This window comes from Cricetulus griseus, chromosome 6 (genome assembly GCF_003668045.3).
Source record: "Cricetulus griseus strain 17A/GY chromosome 6, alternate assembly CriGri-PICRH-1.0, whole genome shotgun sequence".
Taxonomy (NCBI): domain Eukaryota; kingdom Metazoa; phylum Chordata; class Mammalia; order Rodentia; family Cricetidae; genus Cricetulus; species Cricetulus griseus.
Genome location: NC_048599.1, coordinates 98217515 through 98243556, shown reverse-complemented (window position 1 = coordinate 98243556; position 26042 = coordinate 98217515). Strand labels below are relative to the sequence as shown.

The following is a 26042-nucleotide window of genomic DNA, read 5'->3' as shown; positions in this document are numbered from 1 at the left end:
TATTTCTATCGCTTTAGCAATGAAATGTAAAATTAAATTAAAAAATATCTAATTCTTTAGGCAACCTACAGAACAAAAATAATTTACCTTCAATGATCAATTTGCCACTGGTACGTTTGTCCTCAGCTTCAAACATGTATTTGGCTTCATCTTCAAAAGCAGCTGACTTTATCACCAATGAATGCCTGGTGCCATCCTTGATGAGTTCAAACCTGTCATCACCCGTGATTTCCTGGGTTCCTTTTAGCCAGCGGAAGGTTTTGGGCTCCCTAGATACTTCACACTCAAATTTAGCCTCGTCTTTCTCGAAGACTTTGACGTCGCTAAGAGGTGTGATGAAAATGAGCGGCAATTCTGAAAGAGAAGCCAGAGCAGACCACATGAGAGCATGCGTGCTTTCCCCCCCACCCCCTAGCAACTCTGTTTCTTAGCAGGGACCCTTGAATAGAAAATACTACAAGGCATCTGCATGCATAGCTACCTTTCACTTTCAGGTTGGCTGCTGATTTGGCATTGGCAGCCTGGAAGGAAACCTCCCCGGTCATATCCAGCTGACAGTTATAAAGAACCAGGACGTGTTTCTTCCCATCCTCGATGATTTCACAGTCCTATGAAGAGTGAACATAGACAGTATTTATACATACAGGACTTCTTTCAAGTCACCAAGGAATTATACTTTTGGGGGATGGGGGACCTGAAAAACAAACAAACAAACAAGCAACCCCCTCCTATCTGACCAGTGCTGCTGTGGTCACTTACAGGAGAAGCAGTCAAAGGCTCTCCCTTTAACTTCCACTGGCCATGCACGTCAGGCTCAGACAGTTCAATTTCAAAGCGGGCTGTTTCACCCACAAACACTTCCACTCCGTACAGCGGCTTTTCCACTTTTATGAGTCGAGCTGAAAGTATACCCAAGGTTCTGTGAGTGGGACTGAGCCAAATACATTGCAGCTTCTGGGATGGGAAAATTTAACTTTGGGGGGAACTCACCTTCAACAGTGACATTGGCCTTGGTGGTGTCTGTGCCACAGTCGCACACGTATTCGCCTTTATCTTTAAGTTCGGCTTTCTTGATCTTCAAGATTCGGCGCAGGCCGTCTGTCTTGATGGAGTGCTTGGGCGAAGGCGCGATCTCTTCCCCGTCTTTGAACCACTTCACGGGTACATCTTTACTCACTTCACACTTGAGGATGATCTCATCCTTCTCAACACCGGTCTTGTCGTGTAATTTCACAGTGAAGTAGGGATCGGCCTCTGCCAGAGATACCCAGCATATCATCAGAAAAACAAAACAAAACAAAACAAAACAAAAAAAAACCCAAAACTCGGAGACTGAAGCCTACTAAACAACCTGGGGGTGGAGATACAAATTGTTACCCGTTCAGGAGCTGCTCCCACTTACCCAACACTTTCAGATTGGCTGTGGAGCTGAGGTTCTTCACTTGAGCTTTGATCTGTGAGATGTCATCCAGCGTCACCTCTCTCATTTCCAGTTTGTAAGTCTTCCCTTCAGAGGACATGAGCACCGTCCTGGTTGTGTGCAGCTTGACATCGTTTTTGAACCAGACTACATGCATTTTTTCATGAGAGAGCTCACAAACAAAAGTTGCTGTTTCACCCTCTTTTACGGTTTGATCTTCCAGAGGCGATATGAACTTCAGTCGTATGCCTACGGTGCAAGCAGATAACACATTCAGGAACACAGGTCTACAGAAAGATCCTGCTCTGTTCTGTGTGGGTAAAATGCAGCCACCTCATTGTTCTTTTTAGATGGGATTATTCTTCATTTTAAGTTAAGTGTTTTGGGGGTGATGGTTTATTGTGTGTGTGTGTGCCTGTGCGTGTGCGTGTGCGTGTGCGTGTGCGTGTGTGTGTGTGTGTGTGTGTGTGTGTGTGTGTTCTATGACACTGGAAGTAAAGTAGTAGTGACACTAGCCATTAATCACTAGTTCTTAGAACTTGGTATCCTGTCTTTAAATTAATCAGAAAAACAAACAAGGACATCTACATACTGGATATACCATTTAGCTATCACGGATGGGCTGTTACCTGTCACAAATAACTGTGCTGATGTCTTCTTGCCCTCCACCTCTGCAGTATAGACTCCTTCATCATCAAACTGAGAGTCATTGATGACAAGAATATGTTTCTTTCCATCAGCAATGATATCAAATTTGTCAGATGCCTTGATTATATCAGGCCCTTTAGACCATATGACATTTGCCTCTCGGGTGAGGACACACTCAAAGCGAGCCTGTCGCTTCTCTGGGACAGTCACATCCTTCAGGGGTACGGCAAAGTCAAGTTCGATTTCTGCAAATCACATAGTAAGAAAATGTGAGATGTCTCAGATGTGGAGGAAGGGGAAATGAAGCTGAGTCCACTTCCTTGCTCTAAAGCTCTGTACCTTTGACTGTCAAAATGGCCGTTGTGACTGCATTGCAGGCCTGGTAGAGGACTTCACCAGCTTGGTCCAGTTTCACTTTATGCAAAGTTAAGAAGCGTTTTCCACCTTCAGCTTTGATTTCACAAGTCTGAAAGAAAAAACAAATGCAACTTTCATAAGTATTTGCACGAGATCAATTCCCTAGAGAACATTTCTGATACACGTTTCTATCGAGCATCAAACAATACACTAATGAGCATATGAGCAAAACATGGCCATTAGGAAAATTTACCAAATTTTGTTCAAGTTGTCCACAAAGAATGCATTAAATAATTTCCTGCCTTTGAAGTTTAGAAACCCAAGCCCACTGCTATTAAATGAAGCCTGCATATCCAATTTAAATGAGGCTATAGTGACTTCACATGGCTGGTAACTTCCAATGGGAAGTACTCACAGGCGAGGGCCTCAGAAGTTCTCCCTTCAGCTTCCACTCCCCAGGAATGTCTTGCTCTGAGATTTCTGCATCAAAGCTGGCACTTTCCTTCTCATAAATGGTGACATCTTCTATTGGTTTAAGCAGCTCAACATCACGCTCTGGATCAGTGAGAAATAAAGTAACACAATGCTTCAGACAATCTAGCCATACATCACTTTTTAAAATGAAGAATTTTATATGTGCATATAATATGTTTTGATCAAATCCACCCTGATTTCTCCCTCCCCTGAAACTCTTCTGTTACCCACTCCTTTTCCCTACCAACATCATGTGATAATTCTTAAAAAAAAAAAAAAAGCAAAAACAAAACCACTGAATCTACTACCCATTGCTACCTCTGTATGCCTGGGTGTAAGTTCATCTACTAGTTCATTTTTGTATTTTGGGGGTGATGTCTTGCTTTATGCACACACAGAATTTATCTTTCAGAGTAACAGGTAAGATTCTTGTACCTCCAAGCGTCAGCTTTGCTGGGTATCTTTTCCCTTCAATCTCTATTGCATACTCATCGATATCTTCTGGCATAGCATTCTTAATTTTGAGAATGAGATGGTTTCCCTCTTTCAGTATCTCAGTTTTGTCAGTTGGTTCCATGGGGATCTCATCGTATCCTTTGAACCACTTAAAGTTTGGTGTGTCCTTGGCGATGTCACAGGTGAAGACAGCCGTCCCCTTGGGCTTCACATGCTGGTCTCGGATAGGTTTCACCAGCCACTCCCTGATGATTTCTATTGGACACAAAGGGAGAAAGAAAAAAATGAGTTCTTTGGAAAATTCAGCAATAGGAAAAATTCATGAAACTGGATATAATTAATTTATGAGATGTTGATATTCCTCCTTTTAAACAAGGTATTAATGAGATTTTTGTTATTCAGACATTGGGAAACAGTTACTCTGTTTTCTTAACATAAAATGAATAATTTCACAGCAAAGAAATAACATATATATATATAGTCACATATTAGTAAGTTACTATATATTGTATGTACTATATATTAACTATATTACTATGCATTTTTTTTTAGTTCTTTGTGACTTTTTTTTTTTTGGTTTTTTGAGACAGGGTTTCTCTGTGTAGCTTTGGAGCCTATCCTGGCACTTGCTCTGGAGACCAGGCTGGCCTTGAACTCACAGAGATCCGCCTGCCTCTGCCTCCCGAGTGCTGGGATTAAAGGCGTGCACCACCAATGCCCAGCATCTTTGTGACATTTTTAACAAAATAAAATATATTTATATCTTTGCTATATATATATATATATATATATATATATATATATATATATATATATGTATGTATAATATAGATATGTTAGATGTAGGTCTCATTTTGTTGTCTACACTGGACTTTTAATTCATGTGTTCAAGCAACCCTTTCACCTTGGCCTCACATGTACTCACCTACTACTTTTACACAGGAAGAACATTCCAGATTGTTGGCATTTTCCACAGTTACAGTGTATGTTCCAGCATCAGTATCATCTGCATCATTGATGGTCAGGGCCCGCATCAAGCCAATGACACCTGGCACAATCCTGCCTGGTTTCTCCACCACAATCTTGCCATCTTTCCTCCAGACCACGTCTCGCTCTTTGTTCAACTCGCAACTCAAGTACAATGGCTGTCCCTTGACCACCGTGACTTCCTCTTCCAGTGTTTTCACAAAACGAACAGGAAGTTCTGTGGAGAATTTCAATCAAATGCATTTAAAGTTTTCAATGAAATAAAACTTGGATGTTTTGTCTGAAACTACAACAAATGTTGCAACTGAGGTCTCTGTTCTAAAATTTAATATAGATCATGAGCAGAACTGCAAGTTACCTTCTACAATGAGCTTGGCTGTGGAGGTCTTTTCTTTATTTCCCAAACGTAGCACACAGGTGTATTCACCAGCATCAGAGAGCTGAACGTCAATGATATGCAGCTTTCTGTCTTTACCATCTGCGATGAATCTGTGCTTCGGGCTCTCACGGATGTTGCTACCATCCTTCATCCAGGTTGTAATGGCAGTGGATGGGGAGACCAAACATTCAAAGATGGCAGAAGAGCCCACAGACTCTGCCTCTGTCAAGACGATGTCTTTAATTTCTTTCACGAATTTCAGGGGCACAGCCTTCAGCTGGTAGGTGAATGGGGCTTCATCAGGAGGTTTCTCCCCACCACTTCCTGGTCTGAGCTTTTTCCTTTCAGCTTCAATTGGTGAAGGAGTCTTTTTGGCTACACCTAGTTCAGAGCAAAATGGAAAGTTAACTGGCCATCTCCATAGGCATCACAACATGAGTATGTGAAGTAATAAGAAGACAGGATTAGAGAAATGAAGACTTGACAACTGGAAGGTTGGACATAAAGATGAAAAAGCCCCCAAGAACTAACAGGCACACTTCCTTTTCTCAAGTTCCAGTTCTGTGTGTAAAATATCCAGATTAATATATAACTTATTATAAATGAATATATATGAATGAAAAAATCAAGATATAAATTCATCATGATAAAGTTTATTTGGTGTTGTTCATAATAGCTACTTGAATAATACTAATAGCAATGTCAGAAATAACGATCATAAAATTTGAAAACATTTCCCCTTGAGTGTAAAATCTGGAAGCTCACAAGGCAAAATGTTACCACGGGTGTGAGGAACATGTAACTCACCTTTGATGGGACCTTTAGGCTTGGCTGCTTCATCCTTAGGTTTGGCTTCTGAAATTAAGAAGATAAGCATTTGTACAATTTTCATACTTATTCCACTCTTATCAGGAAACCATGTGGGATGAGTCATGTTTTTTGTTATATATGTTAACATATAAAGAGAAAGAAGTTTCATTTAAATGGCTTCTACAGAGAATTCTTTGGTATTTCTAAGAAGTCATATTCTAAAATCAATGTAACCAGGTTAAATTGTCAACAGATTTAGGACTGAAAAATTGGTCAAGTGTCTGCTTGCATGTAGAAGGCCTGGATTCTAATAATTGCAATTAATAATGAATAAAAATAAAACTTTTGACAGTTATCATTATTCTCTTACCATATCTGGAGGACTCACTACCAACCTGTGAGAAAGGGTTTTGCCCTTGCTTATTTATACAAACTGTTTTAGAAGATATTTTATATGTTGATTATATGAGCCAAAGAAATTAAAATATTTTCCCCAATAATGGCAAAAGGGCCAGAAATAGCCAAAAATCTTTTTTTTGTTGTTGTGGTTGGTATATAGATTGAATAGACTAATAAATGCAGAAAAGACAAATGACATTAGCCCAGGAAGAGTCAATATCCTTTTTATAAATAATGCTGAAATCATAAATACAGGTGACTAAGTATAGCATAAACATTAATAAATAAACTATATTTAAAAGAACATCCTCTATTCCCCTATTAAACACAACCAAAACGCAAATAGTTGTGGGTAACTTAAAATAAAAATTTAAAGTGACTTAGTAACTTGTCAAAGGTCAACCATTTTGAATGTGTATAATGATAGCAATCACATGTCCAGTTAGGTTTAGTTTAAAGTTATTACCTAATGACAAAATACTGAAGAGTCCAAATATTGGAAGTCAGTATCTTAAGTTTGAACTTGAGATGGCTATACTCTTTAGTATATTTAAAAACTACTACTGATTCAAATCTACCTATAGACATAAAGGCTGAAAACAATGTATAGCCCCTTTCTCTCCTTTTTCTGTAATATTGTGGTAAATATGCCTTGCATAAAAACACAAAAATTTCCATCTTAAGTATACAACCAATTTCATTAAACATAATCACAAAGTTGTGAAACTGTCAGTATTTATTTGTTAAACTTACATTATCTCAATATTCAGTGATTTTTTTAAAGGATACAACTGTATGATTTGTTCCATGAGATTCCCATTTGTGTTCCCTGAGAGTTTTCTCCTCAAATTTCACTACCACTAAGCATTCATTAATTAATCTCAAATGAATATGAAAGAAATAATGCCTGCAGGACTGCACAACACAATTAAACATTATACATCCACTGGGCAATATACCATTAGGTGGAGTATACATCAAGTAAAGAAAATTTAAGAGTTTACCACATACCCCTGAACTTGACAGGATGCTCAAACTTCAATTCTGTGGGAAGCCACTCACAGAAGCTAGCAAAAAGAGAACCACAGGGTACCAACCTGCTTTCTTTCCGACTACCGGTGCTGTCACCGGGGCAGCAATAGGAGTGGGTGCAGGCTCCATGGGTGGTGGTTTCATGGTTTTCACCTCTGTGGAAAGAAGATGCCCACTGTATGAATGCATCCACTTGTCACCTCCTACAACCACCATTTTGTGGCCTGTTTGCCCTTCATGATGTAATGTTGAACTCTTCGAATAGCTAGTTTTTCTGAAAGCATTATCTAAACATATTGAGATAAGAAATAATTGAAGCACAGTGATTTTTATATTTGTATTTAATGTATATCACTTTTAATCTAAAACGTATTTCTTTTACTTTTTTCCCCTTCACTACCTGTTATTCTAGTGGAGCTTGAAGAAACACTCACTCTGAGGATAAGCTTGCTTACCTGGTTCAGGCTTTGGCTTTGGTTCAGGTCCAGGGAGAGGTATTGCTGGCTTAATTTCAGGAACTAAAATAATTCACAGAAACAATCAGGTTATCATAATACTTTGTAAGTTTTTCACAAAGTTAAAATCATAAGTAAGCAAATTTAATGTACATGAGGATACTAGGATACATTTATCCAATGTTTATACATACATGGCTATACATACATTGTGAGCGAATGACAAATCAAATGTTTAATAACATTTTTCATGTTCAACATAATATTAAAAATTTTGATTGGATTTGAAGATGTTATTCAGCTTGTTACTCATCCCTAGTATTTATTTAACAAGTCATGATTATTAGCAAATTGCACAGAAGTGATGAAGAAAATCGGATTCATGTGATGAGTAGTCACAATGTCAGTATAATGATACTGTCATGCTGTGTCAAGGCATTCTTAGAGACAACCAGTAATGTGTCAGGAGAATTGTACCTTTGGTTGGTTCTGGAACTTTCCTTTCCCTTGGTGTAGGCTCTGGAGGAGCTTCGACTTCTTCGACAGCTTTTGGAGGAGGTTGTGGCACTTTAAGGAAAGAAGGTCATTGTCTAGTGTTAATTTAGAAAGCAGGTTACCTGAAAACTCAGATTGAACAATTATTTCTCAAAAATGCTAGTGATGGCTTTTCTATAATCATATTTTACAGATCAGTTTCCGCCTTCTTCTCATGACTGTGCTTCTGGCTTTCTCTCTTCCTTCCTTCCTTCCTTCCTTCCTTCCTTCCTTCCTTCCTTCCTTCCTTCCTTCCTCTTTCCATTCCATTCCATTTACTTGGTCCCAACTTCTGATATCTCTCCACTTCTAAAGCAGTTCCACCAAAGACTTAGTAATCACTCCCTTTGACAATAGGCAGATGGGAGTTATCAATCCACCCAAGAGTTCCCAGACTTAGGAAGCATTAAGAACACCCTCCCATGAATTTACTACATAGCCAACTAGATGATCTCAGCCATTGCTATGGGGAGAGCTTACATGGCAAAGTAATAACAACAATAACAGCAGTAACAATGATAATAAAGCATGGGAAAATTCATGAATGGATCTACAAATTATTAATATCGGCAAGAATAGATGCTACACTTGTTTCTAGCCAAAAGACCAAGAAATGTTTGTATTTGGAAATTATTGTAAAATATTGAAACAGAAAGCAGACAATGGAACATGTACATTACAGACAGATGAAATATGAAGCTGTGTTTATATTGAACTTCATGTATGTTTACAAAATAAACCTTTTGTTATGTGTCCATTTTGTTGAAAGGTAATTTCATAAATTATCATTTATGAAAATGGTTCCTACCTTCTGGTTTTTTAACTTTTTCTACTTTTTTAGGCTCTACTTTAGGTTCTTCTTCTTCAGGTCTCTTTCTTAGAACTTAAAAGACAAAAAGGTTTATATGTAAACCAAGGTGAGCGAATGACAATTTTGAATAAGCTTGATGAACACAGATGATGTACAAAGCAAGGACAATGGAAAGCATGCAAGCTAGCACAGTGGGGGGTTAGCATTTATATGAAAAAATGCTTTTATTTCCCACATTCTCCAGGTCAAAATTTCCCCAGATAAAATATGTTAATTCATATTAGACTTAGAAACGCTTCATTTCTGTCTAGCTACTATGACCAGAGACAACTATTTTGTGCAAAATGGCTCAAATAAAAAATTATTTGAACAGCAACAAATTCTAATAATTAAACATAATTTATTGACAACTACTTAAATAAAAAATTAGTTTCAATGCAGAAATCTAAAGTGATGTGGCTTAGAGATAAATAATTCCATATGACAACAAGGTTAGAATTAGACCTATCACGAGTATCTTGCATTTATTTTTTTATACTTAGTAAGAAAAAGATGTTTAGTTTTATAAAAAGTGTTACTGGTTGTGGTAATCTTGTATTATACTGAAATTGAAAACATTTAGGCTTAAGTAGTTATGTATACAGTATTTTAAAAGTTGAGTATATTTTATTTCACAATTTGGTTATGAAAAATGACACTGAAGGTCACTGTTGTTAGGATATTTCCAGTTTAGTTACACCTGTTAGCATTATCAATTTCAAAATACTATGAATGCTCACAAAATATCTACCTTCTCTTTACAAAGACTCAGAAATGATAGCCTTGAGTTTTTAATGGAACTACATTCAACTTTTGATGGAGAATCTAACTAAAATAAAATCCAGGGGCAGAAGTATTTTGTGAGCTTTCTGGTCAGTCTGATTTTCAAGCTGTTGAAACTGACATCCCAGGAGAGTAGTACTATACCGCTTTTCAGGACCACCTCCTCCTTTGGCTGGGGCTTAGGCTCAGGAAGTAATTTGCGAACTTTCTTTTCAGCTGTAGGCACTTAAAAGGATATGATTTCAAATTTGGTGTGAATTCACATAAAATGGAATTTCAATAAGAAAACGATCCTATTCAAAACAGATAACTAGAGTGTGTCAAGGAACAATTTCTGCTGCACATAAGTTTACAGAATTTAAAAGCAAATGATAGACTTAAAATTCTTTGCTCCACAAACATATATACAAATCTTATCAATGTTCAATCACACTGATTGCAAATCTATCTGTTCTAGTGAATATAGAATCTGTTGGTCTATAATGGTTTTATGAATCTTTCCCCAAATGCAAGGATTCTCTACAATCTTTGCTTCAATCTGTAGTTGTTTTAATTGCCCGTATCCACAGTGGTGTTCCCCTGATCAACATATACACCACATGATGCAGGCAGGAGTTACTGTCCTTTCTTCATTTTTTTCCATTGGTGGGAAAAGAAAACCAAAGAATGGACTGTGAACCTTGATATTGAAGAAAGATTATATTTCACTTTCTGAACAAAGGCATATTTCTGAAAGGTTTCCTTTAAAATAAAATTATAGGATTATCTGATTTCAAAGCTAGTGTTAGGAGCTAAATTATTCATGAATAAGACAATCTTTTTGAATGTAAATAAAAATGAGCAAGGTATTATAAATGTTTTCTTGCTTCTGCAGTGAACACCAAGCATAGTGATGATGCCATGTTGTAGAGTAGACTGTATTGCTTTTATACTGCATAGATTTAAACACAAAGACAATACCAAAAGAGAACTCAAAGATCAGTGAACCACTTTGAAGCTGTTCCTTTGGGTATGCAGTTTTGTTCAGTCAAAATAAATCTGGGTTTCTTAGATATTTCTATAAAATTTCCTGTTTGGCACTCTTAAGCAGTTCATTGATTCTGTTTGAATGTGATAAAGATCATCTTGCTTAAATCTTACTTCAAAATCCCAAACATAAAAGAGGCAAATGCATACTTCATTTAAAATAACCTGTTTGATAATGCCAAATGTTTGAATTAAAATTTTCAGCTGAACATTAAAAATTTGAACTGTGATAAATTATACTGATCTCAGTTATTATTTGTGAATTATCAGTATTTTTAATGCAAAATCATTTTTATTGATTGAGCCTATATAATAATGTAAGTTGAAATGGCAAGAATATACTATTCCTTATACAATATACATAATGACAGTTATTAATGTATTTGTTTTTCCCTGTTTTTGTTTTATTTCTAAGATGTTGATGTTTGAGACCCATTCCGTATTGTGGCTATTGTTTTTAGGGACACTATGTTATCACATAATAATTTAATTTTTAATAATTTATAAATTTAATAATTTAATTGACCAAAATTATTTAGATGCTCCATTTTATGAATCAGGAAATGCTCATATGGGTGATTATTCTAAAATTCCAGCATGACCAAGAACAGGTTTGATTTCTGGGTCGGGATGTGTTGGTTATCAGAACTCTGATACTCATAAACTTACTAGAAATACTGTTTATTTTTACTTCATATTTTTTTTACTTCATATTTTTAAGGTTTGTATTGTTTCTTATTTTTATGGCTTAAATAGGTAGGGAAAAAAGTATTCAAAAGAAAATCACTTTGGAAAATAACCTGCAGTGATAATGGTATTTTCCTAAAACTCTGTGCACCTGGGAGAATGTCTCAGGTTAGTGAGAAGAACGTGGTGGGCAAGTGAGGGGCAATAGAATCCCCTAGGGCTTGCCCAACTGTATGCTGGGGATGGATGATATGACTTGCAGTGCTTTTACACAGATTAAAATGCTGATGTCCAGGCAAACCCCCAAAGCTTATTACTACTGTTCAGCATTTTGACCTAAGATGTCTCCTGATATCAATTTCATCTAACTAGTAGAGTTTGCTATTATTTGGCTTTAAAACAGCAAGTAGACATATGGAAATGTAAGACACAGATAAACAGTTGCATCCATATGATGTATGAAATTGATGGGAGACATAGGAAGCACCCAACACTCATGAGCCGGTATCATAGAAGCCACAAAAGCACAAGAAATGAATGGAACTATTCTACTTCTCTGATCATTAAGAAGAAGAGGGGGGCTGGAAGAACACTCTATGGCAACACAAAGAGAGCATGGAGTCAGATGGAGAGGTGACCTTGCATGTGACTCTGCTAGCTTCTGAGATACCTTTTAGTGGTGCAGGCTCCACTTTTTCCACAACCTCGGGTTTTTCGGGAACTTTCTTCTTTGAAACAGCTTTAAAGAATTTTAAAGAATATATTTTCATTACTTGTATACTTAATGTGAAGCATTTTTTTTTTACTGCAAGAATCAAAGCCAAGCTTCTCTTAGAGCCAGAAAGCATTAATAACAGCCAAGAATAGCCACCAAGGGTGTTCAGAAGGAAGCCTGGAAGCCAGGAGAACAAAGTGCAGCTCTGCTCCTGCTCCATGGTTGTGTTGTATACAAGGAGCAGGTGAGAAAGAAGAGAATCTCTGTTCTTTGCAGGAGAACTGTATTTGAACTGTATTCAAATATGTGTCCCCACAAACCATTAATCAACAGCTGGGGCACTCTACCTATCACCCAAAACCTAAGGAGCAGGGCAAGAATCACCAAAAGTAATTCTAGAAGATTCTGTCTCTGTGCTTGCATATCTATGTGTGATAAAATTCCTTATATAAGATTATATGAACATTTCAGATTAGAGAACATAACATTGCAAACAAGATAGCGTTTAAAAAATAAAAATAAAACCTTGTCTCAGAAAAAAGGAAAAAGAAAAAAAAAGCTTTGCATGTATGTTTATCATATAAAACATATGATCAGAAAATGTACTTATGAGATTCAAGATATTAAATAATACTGTATTACTTCAAAGAAAAGTAAAACAGAAAGAATGAAGGAAGTTTGATAAAGAGGAGCCAGATACCAAATGTATTAAGAACCATACTTCCCAGCTACACTAAGAACCCTGTAGACTACCACTGGGTTTCTACCAGGCCAAGAAAAAAGTGGGAAAGCAGCAGTGATGAGTTGTTCATATAATTTTTTCCATGGTATATGCTACTTATATTTAAAAGAACATGCTGTTATTTAAGAGCCAAGGTTTGAGTTCTACACAAATTTAATCGCTTCAATGTTAAAAGTATCCTTCAAAGACTTTTAAGACATTCCACATGCTTATGACCAAGGCAGGCACAGCAATCAGCCTTTCAAACAAAAAGACCTTCCTCCCCACTCCACATGGAAAGTTAGTTGGGTAGCCTCTGATTTCAAGGATGCTGCTCACTGAATTGTCTCATGTTTGGGGCAGCAGGCATGGCTTCATATCAAAACCCAGGACCACCCCTGGGATAGTTGAGACATACATCCCTATGCGATTCCCACAGTGTGGCCACATCTGGACATATGCACTCCTGGCAGCAATGCATTTCTTGAAATCAACATTTCCATAGGCCAAATAGAAGTTTGAAGCAGGTTAACAAGTCATTGGAAGCAGCAATTTGTACCTTTAAGTTGGAACAGTTTCTCCTTCACATCCTCTTTAGGTGGAGAAGGAGCACGTGCTGGGGGTCTTGGTTTGAGTTTTGGTTTCTCGATAACCTTCTTCTCAGGCTCAGGTTCTTGAAAGAGTATTGCAGAAGTGTTAGTGCATGCAAATATTAATTAGAATGTGTATATGCAATAGAAATTTAAATATGCATGAAGCAAAAATGTATTTTGCTATGTGTTATCAGTGTCCTAACATAAAACATAAAACATCAACACTGTACACACAGGTGGTGACATACATAATAAAGATGAAAAGAATGAGCCACATTTACCTTACAAAGACAACATTACAGGACAATATAAGAATAGATTCACACACAATATTTTTTCATAGAGATGGAAAGACCTTCTATACAGATAGGACAACACAAACATATACAGGCCAAGATGAAGAATATGATGATGAAGATTTAAATCCAGATAACTGGATACCTTGCACTGGGGTTTCTTCTGGTTCTGGTTCTGGTTTTGGTTTTGGTTCAGGTTCAGGTTCTTCAGGTTGGATAAACTTTTCAATTTCACGTTCTTTAAAGAATGTCAACAAAGGGTGTAAGATTGTAGCATAAAGGTGTTCATGCAGACACACAAACATTTTACATAGATGCAAAGACTCACAAAAACTAGACATACCACCAACGCAAGGTGGTTGCCAGAAAAGAGAGATTTTCATTTGCTTTTTCTATTTGTGATGTTGGGCACCAAGCCCAGAGTCTGTCCTGTCCTGTCCTGTCCTGTCCTTTCCTGTCCTTTCCTTTTTCCTTTCCTTTTTCCTTTCCTTTTTCCTTTCCTTTTTCCTTTCCTTTCCTTTCCTTTCCACTTTCCCTCTTTCCTTTCCTCTTTCCCTCTTTCCTTTCCTCTTTCCCTCTTTCCTCTCCTCTTTCCTTCCCCCTCTCCTCCCCTCCCCTCTCCTCTCCTTCTCTCCCCTCCCCTCTCCCCTCTCCTGCCCTCCCCTCTCCTCTCCTGTCTCCCTCTTTCCTTTCCTCTTTCCCTTTTCCTTTTTTCCCTTCCTTTTCCCCTTTATTTTTCCATTCCCTCTTTTTTTCTTTTCTTTCTCTTAGTTTGTTTTAAATCAGGTCTTACTTTGTAGACCAGGCTAACCTCACACTTACAGAGATTCACCTGTCTCCACCTATGAAAGCTGGCATTAAAGGGTAGTGCCACCATGCCTAGCCAAGTGTAAGGTAAGAATCCATCCCAGCCTCCTGATAATTTTCTTACACTTGAACTGTCTATTGCTATGTTGATGGTAGATGCGCTGACTTGAAACTCACTACTGGCAATCCTTTGAGAATCCAAATACAATTAACTGATGTAATCTGCATCAGTAAACCGCACTTTTCAGAATGGTTCATTATCACTGAGCCTAAGCAAATGAAAGGTTCTAATTCAAAAGAGGCATAGTTGTTTTGGGGGAAAAGTAGTCAAACATGTGCAGGGATGTTCCTGTGCGTGATTTAAGCAGGAATGCCACCCTTCAAATACCTTTGCATCATTAAGAATAGTTTCCAGGGAATGTGGAATAGATGGCTATGTATGTGTATACCTTCAACAGGGGGCGTCTCTTTTCTACCAATGGTAATGGTTGCTTTCTCTTCATAGATTGTCTCCTCTGGGGCCTCTTCAACTTAAAAACAGTATAGAGCATTAGGCTGTATTCAGAATAGAACACTGCAGCTGCTAAGTTACACCCCACAACACATTATTCAGCTACCTCAAGACACTAACTGTGTCAACACATGAGACAGACAACAGATAAATATATAAGATCCACCACCAACAAAGACAAAATGATGAAGCTGGTGTTATCTTCCCAAGATATAAAGAGCAGCAGCGTGTACCTGGGGCAGGTGGTGCTTCTGGCTCTTCGGGCACAGGAACAGACACTTTCTTTTCTGGGGTAATTTTCTTGGGTGCTTCAGGCACTTTAAAGACATTAATTGTGTTTATCAGTAAGAACTTAGAAGATGGACAAGATTCTTCCAAAGGCTGGCAAAGAGCACAGTGTAGATTGCTGGGACCTCTATCTTAGAAGATGTCATGGCAAAAATGATTTCTGAGTCTTGGTAGCCTTTGGGGCATTCTAGTTATATGAGTGTTTCCTCAGTCTTCCTAGTTTATGTGCATCTTCATATAATGACACATGAGAAAATAATTGCTCTAGTGTGTTTGGGTAACCAGTCCTGAAAATGTGATTCTTTTTTAATGTAAATAACATCAAAATAGGCATCTCTAATCTTGACCCTAAGCTCCTAATGCACATTCCTAATTTATATGCCAGAAAAATAAAGAGTATGTTCACAATTTCTTTCTAGTAACAGCCCAGAATCCAACGAATTTTTCTCTTGGCCACTTAATCTCAACTCCTACAAGTATCCTGTTCTCTTAGTGTTATAGGCAGTTATCTTTCTAAAGTCCAAATCCAATCATTTATATTCTTCAAAACCTTTGAAGCAGATCCTGTTGCAGATGCCTACAGTCTGAAGGCAAATCTTATTCCTGTAAAATGTCCCTCTCTATAGATTTAGTGTTATCTTCCAATATGTTCTACAAATCCACACCCAAATTACACTTTATCTGGGAGTCCTTGAACTTTTAGACCCTTTTGCCTTTGTATCTTTCAATATACCCTCCTTTCTTAGTTTCATCAAAATTAAAACTATGTCTTCTTTATAGTGCTCTATGATGTGTCTACCTGGATCTTTGTTGGTCTCTCTCTGTCACTCACTGTACTCAATTTGGAAATGTTATCACAACAGAGTCGTCTGATCTTTCTATTCTCCCACCATATTTAAGTTGCTAGAAGATGGGAACATGTTTTATGTGTTCTAAAACAGTATCTTCTTAATAGTAACATTTTTCTACTCCCTGTAACCATGGAATATATCAACACAAGGATCAGTTACTGGCTTGTTTTCTCTTTGCTGTTATCATTTTCCCCCTTTCTCTATGAAATGTGATTTGAGCTAAGCTCACCCTATTTTGCTCTAAGAGCTATTGTCAATTGCTTAGTGGTTGGAGAGAGATGCTTCTTCTAGGCAGATACCTTTTTCTGGCAGAACTTCTGGCTTTTTGGTCACAGGCACAGGTTCTTTCTTGACTGGAACAAGTTTCTTTGGCACCTCAGGGACTTTGAAGATATTAGTTTTGTTTTAGAAAGATAATTTGAGTATATTTCAAGAGTAAAAAATCTATAATTAATGGAGTAGCATTAGAATTAATGGAAACAAATGAGGGTAATTTTGCCCCTGATTGTCATAAGTAGGGGTCCACTTTTAGAATAAGCTTTAAAAAGATGACGTCAGTAGTGATGTAAGTACCTTCAGCTGCTGGTGGTTCTGGCTTCTTAACAACTGGAGCCTTCTTTACTGGCACAACTTTCTTTGGCACCTCAGGTACTTTAAAGATATTAGTAGCATTTAATATAAAAGTATAAGATATTTGCATTAACTACAAGTCTGTACAACATTGTAACATATAGATGACAACTAACAGACACAGTATAGCAAAAAACACAACAAAGAAACTGATTTTTGATAGCATAGAAATTATGTAAACATTTATTTTAACACAAGTACCTTTAGGAGGTGGAGCTTCTGGTTTTTTGATGACAGGGAATTTCTTCTCTGGGACAACCTTCTTAGGCTCTTCGGGCACTTGAAGAATAGGAATTTCTTTTAGAAACAGGTATTTGCAAGCACAAATCAAGTGACAAACACATTTTAAAACATACAATTTTGGTAAGTAAATTATAAAATTCTGTAAGTTAATGAGCAAATATGATTTTTTCTTGTCATTGTCTTGGTTTGGCCTGCAGTGGCAAATTTCACAAGAAGGCAGATGTTGCTTTTGGTATATAATACACATAAGAGCCAAGCAACCACACTTTCCTGTCTATACAACAGACCCTGACAGATACCTGCTGCAGGTACAGGTGGAGCTTCCACTTCCTCCTCTTCCACAACAGGGGCTGGCTCCTCCTCCTCAGCAGCAATTTCTTCAGGTTCTTCGTATGCTTTAAAGGTATTAGTCAATTGTATTTCAGTACTTGAGGCAAAATTCTACAGTGCCCAAACACCCGAACCACAGCAATCTCAACTTCTCCTCTTGCTTTGATTTGTATGAATATAAAATCTATTCCAGTTGCCTGACTTCTGTGTGTACTGATCTGAATGTTTGGGAAAGCTCTTGTTCTTTAAGGTCAGTCACAACCATTGATTTCCCATCTCATTTTTCATGTACATTAGAGAAGCGTTGCTCAAGACAGATCACAGTGACTGTGACTTATGACCTGTGCAGCCATCACTGACTGGCAACTTGAGGTCAGAGCTAATTTGCATAATGAAAAGCAAGAACAGTAAACCACCAAGGGAGAGAAAGTAAAGGGGTCAAGAAAAGAAGATAAATAAAGCCTGAATTATAACTAGTCATAAATGGCAACTTACTAATGGCCTAATATGTACCTTCTGGGGGAGGAGACTCTGCTTTCTCTGGAACAGGAATGGCTGGTTTCTCTTCAATGACAGCTTTCTTTGGCACCTCTGGCACTTTAAAGATATTAATTAGTTTTACTTTTGGATAGTCGAGAAGTACATGACATGTCATTTCAACTTCACATTATCCTCTAATAACCCAGACACAGACTGACCCAAGAACAAAATTGGCAAGGTCAGTACCTGTCCTTGGATCTTCATCTAGTGGGCAAAAAGAGGGAATTGCAAAATGGTGATTATAAAACTTGTCAATGTTTATGAACAAAGGCATATTTTTAATTTTTTTAGGTGGTCATGTTTTTAAAGTATTTTGTAAACTCTAAATTCCCAGAAACACTTTCACAGGTGTGAATATGAGAAGACTGACAAAGACTGTGACATTGAGTGACAGTGGGGACCAAGATGGAGTACCATGCTGAAGACTCTAGTTACTGACATGTACCTTTGGTTGGTGGGACTTCTGGCTTTTTGGGAACAGCCACTTTCTTTTCTGGGACAGCTTCTTTAGGAATTTCTGGTGCTTTAAAGATATTAGTATTTTAACATTATGAACAATTGGCACTAGGCACCTGTCACATTCACACAGGACAAAACACTGTTTAAGACCTGGAGACCATTCCTGCCTCCAGCCAATAATCCACCTCTATATGTACCTTTAGCAGGTGGGGCTTCTGGCTTTTTGGGAACCACAGGAGGCATTTTCTTTTCAGGAACAGTTTCCTTGGGCGCTTCAGGCACTTTAAAAGATATTAGTAGGTTTTAACTTGTAGTTTCAATGATGTGGAATCATTAAGAACAGTAGTAGATGACATTTCAGAGTTAGACACCAATCTGCAGTAAGTAAACAGCAGCGAAAATACCTTTCGCTGGTGGTGGTTCAGGTTTCTTAGCAATAGCAGGGGCCACTTTCTTCTCAGGGACAGGCTTCTTAGGTGGCACTGTCACTAAAGACAGGAGAGTTTATGTTTAGAAGCAGTAAAGACAAATCCAAGAAAGATACCCCAACCAGCTCACACTGTGAGGGGCAGAGGACTAGAGGGTAAAGGCAGATAAAGAGACTGCCCCCGACTTGCCAAATACCTTTTGGGGGTGGGACAGTAACTGGCTCTTCTACAGCCTCCTCTGGAGGTTCTTCTGGGGCAATCTCCTCTGCAGGTTCCTCATACACTTTAAAGACAGTAACCCTTTTTAGTGATAGGCTTGACTGGGATGTATGACACATTTAACAAAAAAGATTTTCATGACACAAAGACATTTAATCTGAAGATAATAGTTTGTCTTGAATATTACCTTCCGGGGGAGGACTTTCTGGTTTAGGGGGAATGGCTTCAGGCAACTTCTTTTGGGGAATGGCTGCTTTTGGCACCTCAGGCACTTCAAAGATATTAGTATTTTCATGATTAGACAGAGTAAACAGAAATAGACACTACTAAGATTGGTGATATGGGGATGACTACCTTCAGCAGGTGGGGCTTCTGGCTTTTTAGGAGGGGCTGCTGGCACTGTCTTCTCAGGAACAACTTCCTTGGGTGCCTCTGGCACTTAAAAGAGATTAGTGAATACATTTAAGACATGTGCTGACACCAAAACTAAAGTATTTTCAAGAGTAGAAGAGCTTTGTCTTAGGAAGCCTGAGTCCAGTGACAAGTACCTTTGGCAGGTGGGGCTTCTGGCTTTTTAGGAGGGGCTGCTGGTACTTTCTTCTTCAGGACAACTTCCTTGGGTGCCTCTGGCACTTGAGGGAGACAGAACAAAATTATCCTTAGAACCAGTGATGGCCACTAGGATGGACTTTTCAAGAGAGAAAGACTTGGATGCTATGCTGCTTAGGTCAAGAGCAAGTACCTTTGGCAGGTGGGGCTTCTGGCTTTTTAGGAGGGGCTGCTGGCACTGTCTTCTCAGGAACAACTTCCTTGGGTGCCTCTGGCACTTAAAAGAGATTAGTGAATAAATTTAAGACCTCTTGAGGACATCAAGACAAAAATATTTTCTAGAGTAGAAGAGCTTGCTTAGTCTTAGGAAGCCTGTGGCCAGTGACAAGTACCTTTGGCAGGTGGGGCTTCTGGCTTTTTCGGGGGCACCACAGATACTTTCTTCTCAGGAACAACTTCTTTGGGAGCCTCAGGTACTTTAAAGAGATTAGTGCAAGTTCATTTAGGGCTTAGCAGAGTAGTAGGCTGAATATTTTCAAGAGTGCAAGACTTAGGTCTCATGAACCCTAAAGTTAGTGAGAAATACCTTTGGCAGGTGGGGCTTCTGGCTTTTTAGGGGGCACCAGGGACACTTTCTCTTCAGGGAGGACCTCTTCTGGTGCCTCCTCAGGCACTTAAAAGAGATTAGTGAAACTACATTAGGATTTCTGACAGTAGAATGAAGAACAGAAAGAGTCAGATGTTGTGGAACCTCTGGCCAGTGACAAGTACCTGTGACAGGTGGAGCTTCTGGCTTTTTAGGAGGCACCTGGAATACTTTCTTTTCAGGGATGACTTCCTTGGGCACCTCAGGCACTTTAAAGGGATCAGTGAGATTATACTTAGGTGACAAAAGACCACATTTATGTTTTAAGAGCCAACAGAATTATAATTATAGCTTCTGAAACCTTGGGTCACTGACAAGTACCTGTGACAGGCATGGCTTCTGGCTTCCTAGAAGGTGTCACTATTTTCTTTTCAGGGACAATTTCTGGCACTTAAATGGGATTTGTAGTTTTTTTTTTTTTTTTTCGTAAGGCAATGAGGTAAATGGACTAGAAATGTTTTCAAGAATAGAAAGCATTCATTCTGAAGAATAAAAAAAGGACTTAAAAATACCTGTGAAAGGTGGGATTTCAAATTTCTGGGGTGGGGACATGGGAGCTTTCTTTTCTGGGACAACTGCTTGATGGGTTACAGGCACTTGAAAGATAGTGGGAGTTATGAATTGATGTAGGAATGGGCAATGAACTAAAGTATTTTGAAGAGTAAACGGGGTTATTCCTCCGTCTGAAGAAGGTCTGAGTGGCATGTACCTGTGACAGGTGGTGCTTCTGGCTTCTTAGGAGGTGCTACTGGTTTTTTCTTTTCAGGGACAATTCCTTGGACTTCAGGTACTTGAAAGATATTAGTAGTTTTATACTTAGGTTAATAAGGAACAATGGTCTACATTTGTTGTTTTCAAGAATGGAAGAGAGATTTCTTCTGAAGACTAGTTTAGTTGACATGTACCTGGGACAGGTGGTGGTTCTGGCTTCTTAAGAGGTGCTATTGATTTTTTCTTTTCAGGGACAATTTCTTGAATTTCAGGCACTTAAAAAGATATTAGTAGTTTTATAACTTAGGCTAGTGAAGACAAGGGTCTACATATGTTTTCAAGCATAGATAAGAGATCTCTTCTGAAGACTAGTTGACATGTACCTGTGACAGGTGGTGGTTCTGGCTTCTTAGGAGGTGCTATTGGTCTTTTCTTCTCAGAGACAATTTCTTGAATTTCAGGCACTTAAAAGATATTAGTAGTTTTACCACTTAGGTTAGTGAAGACAATGGTCTACATATGTTTGCAAGCATAGAAGAGAGATCTCTTCTAAGAAGGTCTGGGTAACAAGTACCTGGGACAGGTGTTGCTTCTGGCTTTTTAGGAGGTACTGCTGGTCTTATCTTCTCAGGGACAATTTCTTGAATTTCAGGCACTTGAAAGATATTAGTAGTTTTACACTTAGGTTAATAAGGAACAATGGTCTACATTTGTTGTTTTCAAGACTGGAAGAAAGATTTCTTCTGAGGACTAGTTTAGTTGACATGTACCTGGGACAGGTGGTGGTTCTGGCTTCTTAGGAGGTGCTATTGGTCTTTTCTTCTCAGAGACAATTTCTTGAATTTCAGGCACTTAAAAGATATTAGTAGTTTTACCACTTAGGTTAGTGAAGACAATGGTCTAATGGTCTACATATGTTTGCAAGCATAGAAGAGAGATCTCTTCTAAGAAGGTCTGGGTAACAAGTACCTGGGACAGGCATTGCTTCTGGCTTTTTAGGAGGTACTGCTGGTCTTTTCTTCTCAGGGACAATTCCTTGAATTTCAGGCACTTGAAAGATATTAGTAGTTTTACACTTAGGTTAATAAGGAACAATGGTCTACATTTATTGTTTTCAAGAATGGAAGAGAGATTTCTTCTGAGGACTAGTTTAGTTGACATGTACCTGGGACAGGTGGTGGTTCTGACTTCCTATGTGGTACAGTTGGTCTTTTCTTTTCAGAGACAATTTCTTGAATTTCAGGCACTTAAAAGATATTAGTAGTTTTACTGCTTAGGTTAGTGAAGACAATGGTCTACATATGTTTGCAAGCATAGAAGAGAGATCTCTTCTAAGAAGGTCTGGGTAACAAGTACCTGGGACAGGTGTTGCTTCTGACTTTTTAGGAGGTGCTGCTGGTCTTTTCTTTTCAGGGACAATTTCTTGGACTTCTGCCACTTAAGGGATAATAGTTATATATTTAATGAGCAGCAATATGCTATCTTTACTTTTAAGAATGGGAGAGTGATTTCTTTTAAGAAGGTCTAGCTGACAACTACCTGGGACAGATGCAACTTCTGGCTTTTTAGGAGATGTCACTGGTCTTTTCTTTTCGGGGATGATGTCTTGAATTTCAGGCACTTAAAAGATATTAGTTATTTTATCACTTAGGTTAGTGAAGACAACAGTCTACATTTGCTTTCAAGAATGTCAGGGAGCCCTTTTGAAGGCTAGCTAGTTCAGCTGACATGTACCTGGGACAGCTGTGGCATCTGCACTTTTGGGCAGTTCCTTGGGAAGTTTTTCATCTGGGATAACTTCTTGAGGGGCATCAGACACTTGAAAGACATTAGTAGTTTCAGAAATTATGAATTATGAAGGCACATTTTATAAGAATATGAGTGTTACAAGGTATTTTTTCTTAGGGTATGTGGGGGCAAAGTAAAATACCTGTTGCAGGTGGGACGTGTGGTTTTTTGGGTACAGACAACTTCTTTTCAGGAACAACTTCTTTAGAATCTTTGGGAACTTTGAAGATATTAGTGGCTTTTAGTTAGAACTATAAAGGGTATACTAGTGACTTTTTTATTCAAGTTAACACAGTTAATGAAACTGATGGACAGACACTTGAACACACTTTCCCCAGCCCAATACAGGTGCTCAACAATGTGTAAGGACACATACCTTTGGCAGGTGGAACTTCTGGTTTCTTGGGAGGAGCCACTGGAACTTTCTTTTCAGGGGTGACTTCCTTTGGCACTTCAGGCACTTCAAAGATAATTTGTAGTTTGTGTTTAGAAAAGGCTAAATCAATTGATGTCTATAGCATATAATTATATAAGACATATTGGATAGTAACTGGCATTTTTGTTTATATTAACTTTATGTAATAATACTTTATATATACAATTTACATGCAAACATATGTGTAAAGCTTTGGTTAAATTAGATATTTATTTCCCTCTTAGTGTAGTTTTGACTGTACCTTCAGGGGGAGGACTTTTTGGTTTAGGGGGAATGGCTTCAGGCAACTTCTTTTGGGGAATGGCTGCTTTTGGCACCTCAGGCACTTCAAAGATATTAGTATTTTCATGATTAGACATAGTAAACAGAAATAGACACTACCAAGACTGGTGACACGGGGGATGACTACCTTCAGCAGGTGGGGCTTCTGGCTTTTTAGGAGGGGCTGCTGGCACTGTCTTCTCAGGAACAACTTCCTTGGGTGCCTCTGGCACTTAAAAGAGATTAGTGAATACATTTAAGACATGTGCTGACACCAAAACTAAAGTATTTTCAAGAGTAGAAGAGCTTTGTCTTAGGAAGCCTGAGTCCAATGACAAGTACCTTTGGCAGGTGGGGCTTCTGGCTTTTTAGGAGGGGCTGCTGGTACTTTTTTCTTGAGGACAACTTCCTTGGGTGCCTCTGGCACTTAAGAGAGATAGAGCAAAATTATCCTTAGAACCAGTGATGGCCACTAGGATGAACTTTTCAAGAGAGGAAGACTTGGATGCTATGCTGCTTAGGTCAAGAGCAAGTACCTTTGGCAGGTGGGGCTTCTGGCTTTTTAGGAGGGGCTGCTGGCACTGTCTTCTCAGGAACAACTTCCTTGGGTGCCTCTGGCACTTAAAAGAGATTAGTGAATAAATTTAAGACCTCTTGAGGACATCAAGACAAAAATATTTTCTAGAGTAGAAGAGCTTGCTTAGTCTTAGGAAGCCTGTGGCCAGTGACAAGTACCTTTGGCAGGTGGGGCTTCTGGCTTTTTCGGGGGCACCACAGATACTTTCTTCTCAGGAACAACTTCTTTGGGAGCCTCAGGTACTTTAAAGAGATTAGTGCAAGTTCACTTAGGGCTTAGCAGAGTAGTAGGCTGAATATTTTCAAGAGTGCAAGACTTAGGTCTCATGAATCCTAAAGTTAGTGAGAAATACCTTTGGCAGGTGGGGCTTCTGGCTTTTTAGGGGGCACCAGGGACACTTTCTCTTCAGGGAGGACCTCTTCTGGTGCCTCCTCAGGCACTTAAAAGAGATTAGTGAAACTACATTAGGATTTCTGACAGTAGAATGAAGAACAGAAAGAGTCAGATGTTGTGGAACCTCTGGCCAGTGACAAGTACCTGTGACAGGTGGAGCTTCTGGCTTTTTAGGAGGCACCTGGAATACTTTCTTTTCAGGGATGACTTCCTTGGGCACCTCAGGCACTTCAAAGAGATCAGTGAGATTATGCTAAGAGTCATGACGACCAACAGAATGGATATTTTCAAGAGCAGAAGACAGATCTGAGGACGCCTCAGGCCAGTGACCAGTACCTGTGACAGGTGGGGCCTCAGGCTTTTTAGGTGGTTCCACAAGCACTTGTCTTTCCGAGACAACCTCTTTAGGAGTCCCAGGCACTTCAAAGAGATTAGTATGTTTTACAGACAGAAGGTATAAAGACCAGTAGACACACAGAACATTATTTAAACCAAATGAACTTCCCTTTTTCCTCCTGAACCTCATAGGGGCTAACAAGTACTTGTAATGGGTGGCACCTTGGGCTTTGAATTAGTGACTTTCTTCTGTGGGGGCCAGTTCCTTAGGAGAGCCAGTTTCTTTGAAGACATCAGTCAGTTTACACTGAGTCAAAGCAATCCACACAAGCCTTCCTGTCTTCCCCCTTGCCCTCCCATGGAAAGAGACAGTCAAGCATGTACCTTTCACAGGTACAACTTCAGGCACTTGGGGAGGGCGCACTTTCTTTTTGGTCACAACTTCTCTGGGCGCTTCAGGCACTTTAAAGATATTAACACTTACACATTTAGGAGCCAAAATAATCACACAACACAGAAAACACATATAGACAGCAGAAGACCTTTCCCTCCTGTTTCCACTTCTAGCCACATATATACCTTCATCTGAAGGAGGCGCAGGCTTTTTGCGAGAAATCCGTAGTGTTTTCTTTTCAAGGGTGGCTTCTTCGTAAGTGTCCAACACTTCAAGAAATTAGTGTTTTTATATTTAGTGTTATGAAAGTCACCAGCAAGAAGAAAGTATGTTCAAAAACTACTATACCTAACTCTTAAGCCTGTAGGCTTGACAACTTGTACCTGTAACTGAGGGGGCTTCTCTGGTTTTTGAAGGGTCTCTCTTGGCAGCATCAACTTCAGAAGGGGCTTCAGGTTCTTAAAAGATATTAGTATTTCATGTTTCAGAGTTAAAATGATTAATGGGAACAGTAGCCACAGTGAATGAAGTATCTTCTAGCTGTTTAGAAATTACTTCTCTTCCTTCACTACTCCCCCACCCCACCAATAAACTGGTATTCAGGGATGCATGCCATTTTAAGAAGTCATTGTATATAACCACTAGTCTTCTACTTCCTGCATTCAACCACGGATAGAAAAACTATGTGCACAGAATTTGTACATATGCCTTTGTCTGCAGTTCCCAAATAACACAGTGTGAGACTATTTATATACTATTTACATTCTAGGCCATAAGTGATCTGCAGGTACTCGAAAGGGAGTGCCAACATTACTTTGGCTATATGCAAATTTGATCTAGTTTTAGGTAAGGAACTTGAGCACCCACAAATTTTGGCATCTGCATGGGGTTGGGGTATCATGGAATTCCCCATGGAAACTGAAACATGATTTTATTTTTCAGGCAAATGCTTGTCATAGGATTTTTGTTTTGGCAAAATGGTTACAAACACTTTCTAGATGGAACATCCTGAAACTTCAGGTG

General features: G+C 38.7%; 1 protein-coding gene across 1 annotated transcript in view; it reads right to left on the bottom strand.

The window, feature by feature from the left end:
* Ttn (titin) overlaps positions 1 to 26042 on the bottom strand; it is a 270592-nt gene that overhangs the window by 106472 nt on the left and 138078 nt on the right. The window contains exons 46-62 of the mRNA XM_035446340.1: positions 9729 to 9809; positions 8760 to 8834; positions 7895 to 7984; positions 7418 to 7480; positions 7028 to 7117; positions 5529 to 5576; positions 4701 to 5102; positions 4281 to 4559; positions 3335 to 3610; positions 2841 to 2980; positions 2408 to 2534; positions 2050 to 2313; positions 1403 to 1669; positions 991 to 1254; positions 760 to 899; positions 482 to 608; positions 88 to 354 (exon numbers count right to left, since the gene is read on the bottom strand). Of these exons, the coding sequence (XP_035302231.1) occupies positions 88 to 354; positions 482 to 608; positions 760 to 899; positions 991 to 1254; positions 1403 to 1669; positions 2050 to 2313; positions 2408 to 2534; positions 2841 to 2980; positions 3335 to 3610; positions 4281 to 4559; positions 4701 to 5102; positions 5529 to 5576; positions 7028 to 7117; positions 7418 to 7480; positions 7895 to 7984; positions 8760 to 8834; positions 9729 to 9809 (3000 nt within the window). The remainder of the gene's footprint in view (positions 1 to 87; positions 355 to 481; positions 609 to 759; positions 900 to 990; positions 1255 to 1402; positions 1670 to 2049; positions 2314 to 2407; positions 2535 to 2840; positions 2981 to 3334; positions 3611 to 4280; positions 4560 to 4700; positions 5103 to 5528; positions 5577 to 7027; positions 7118 to 7417; positions 7481 to 7894; positions 7985 to 8759; positions 8835 to 9728; positions 9810 to 26042) is intronic.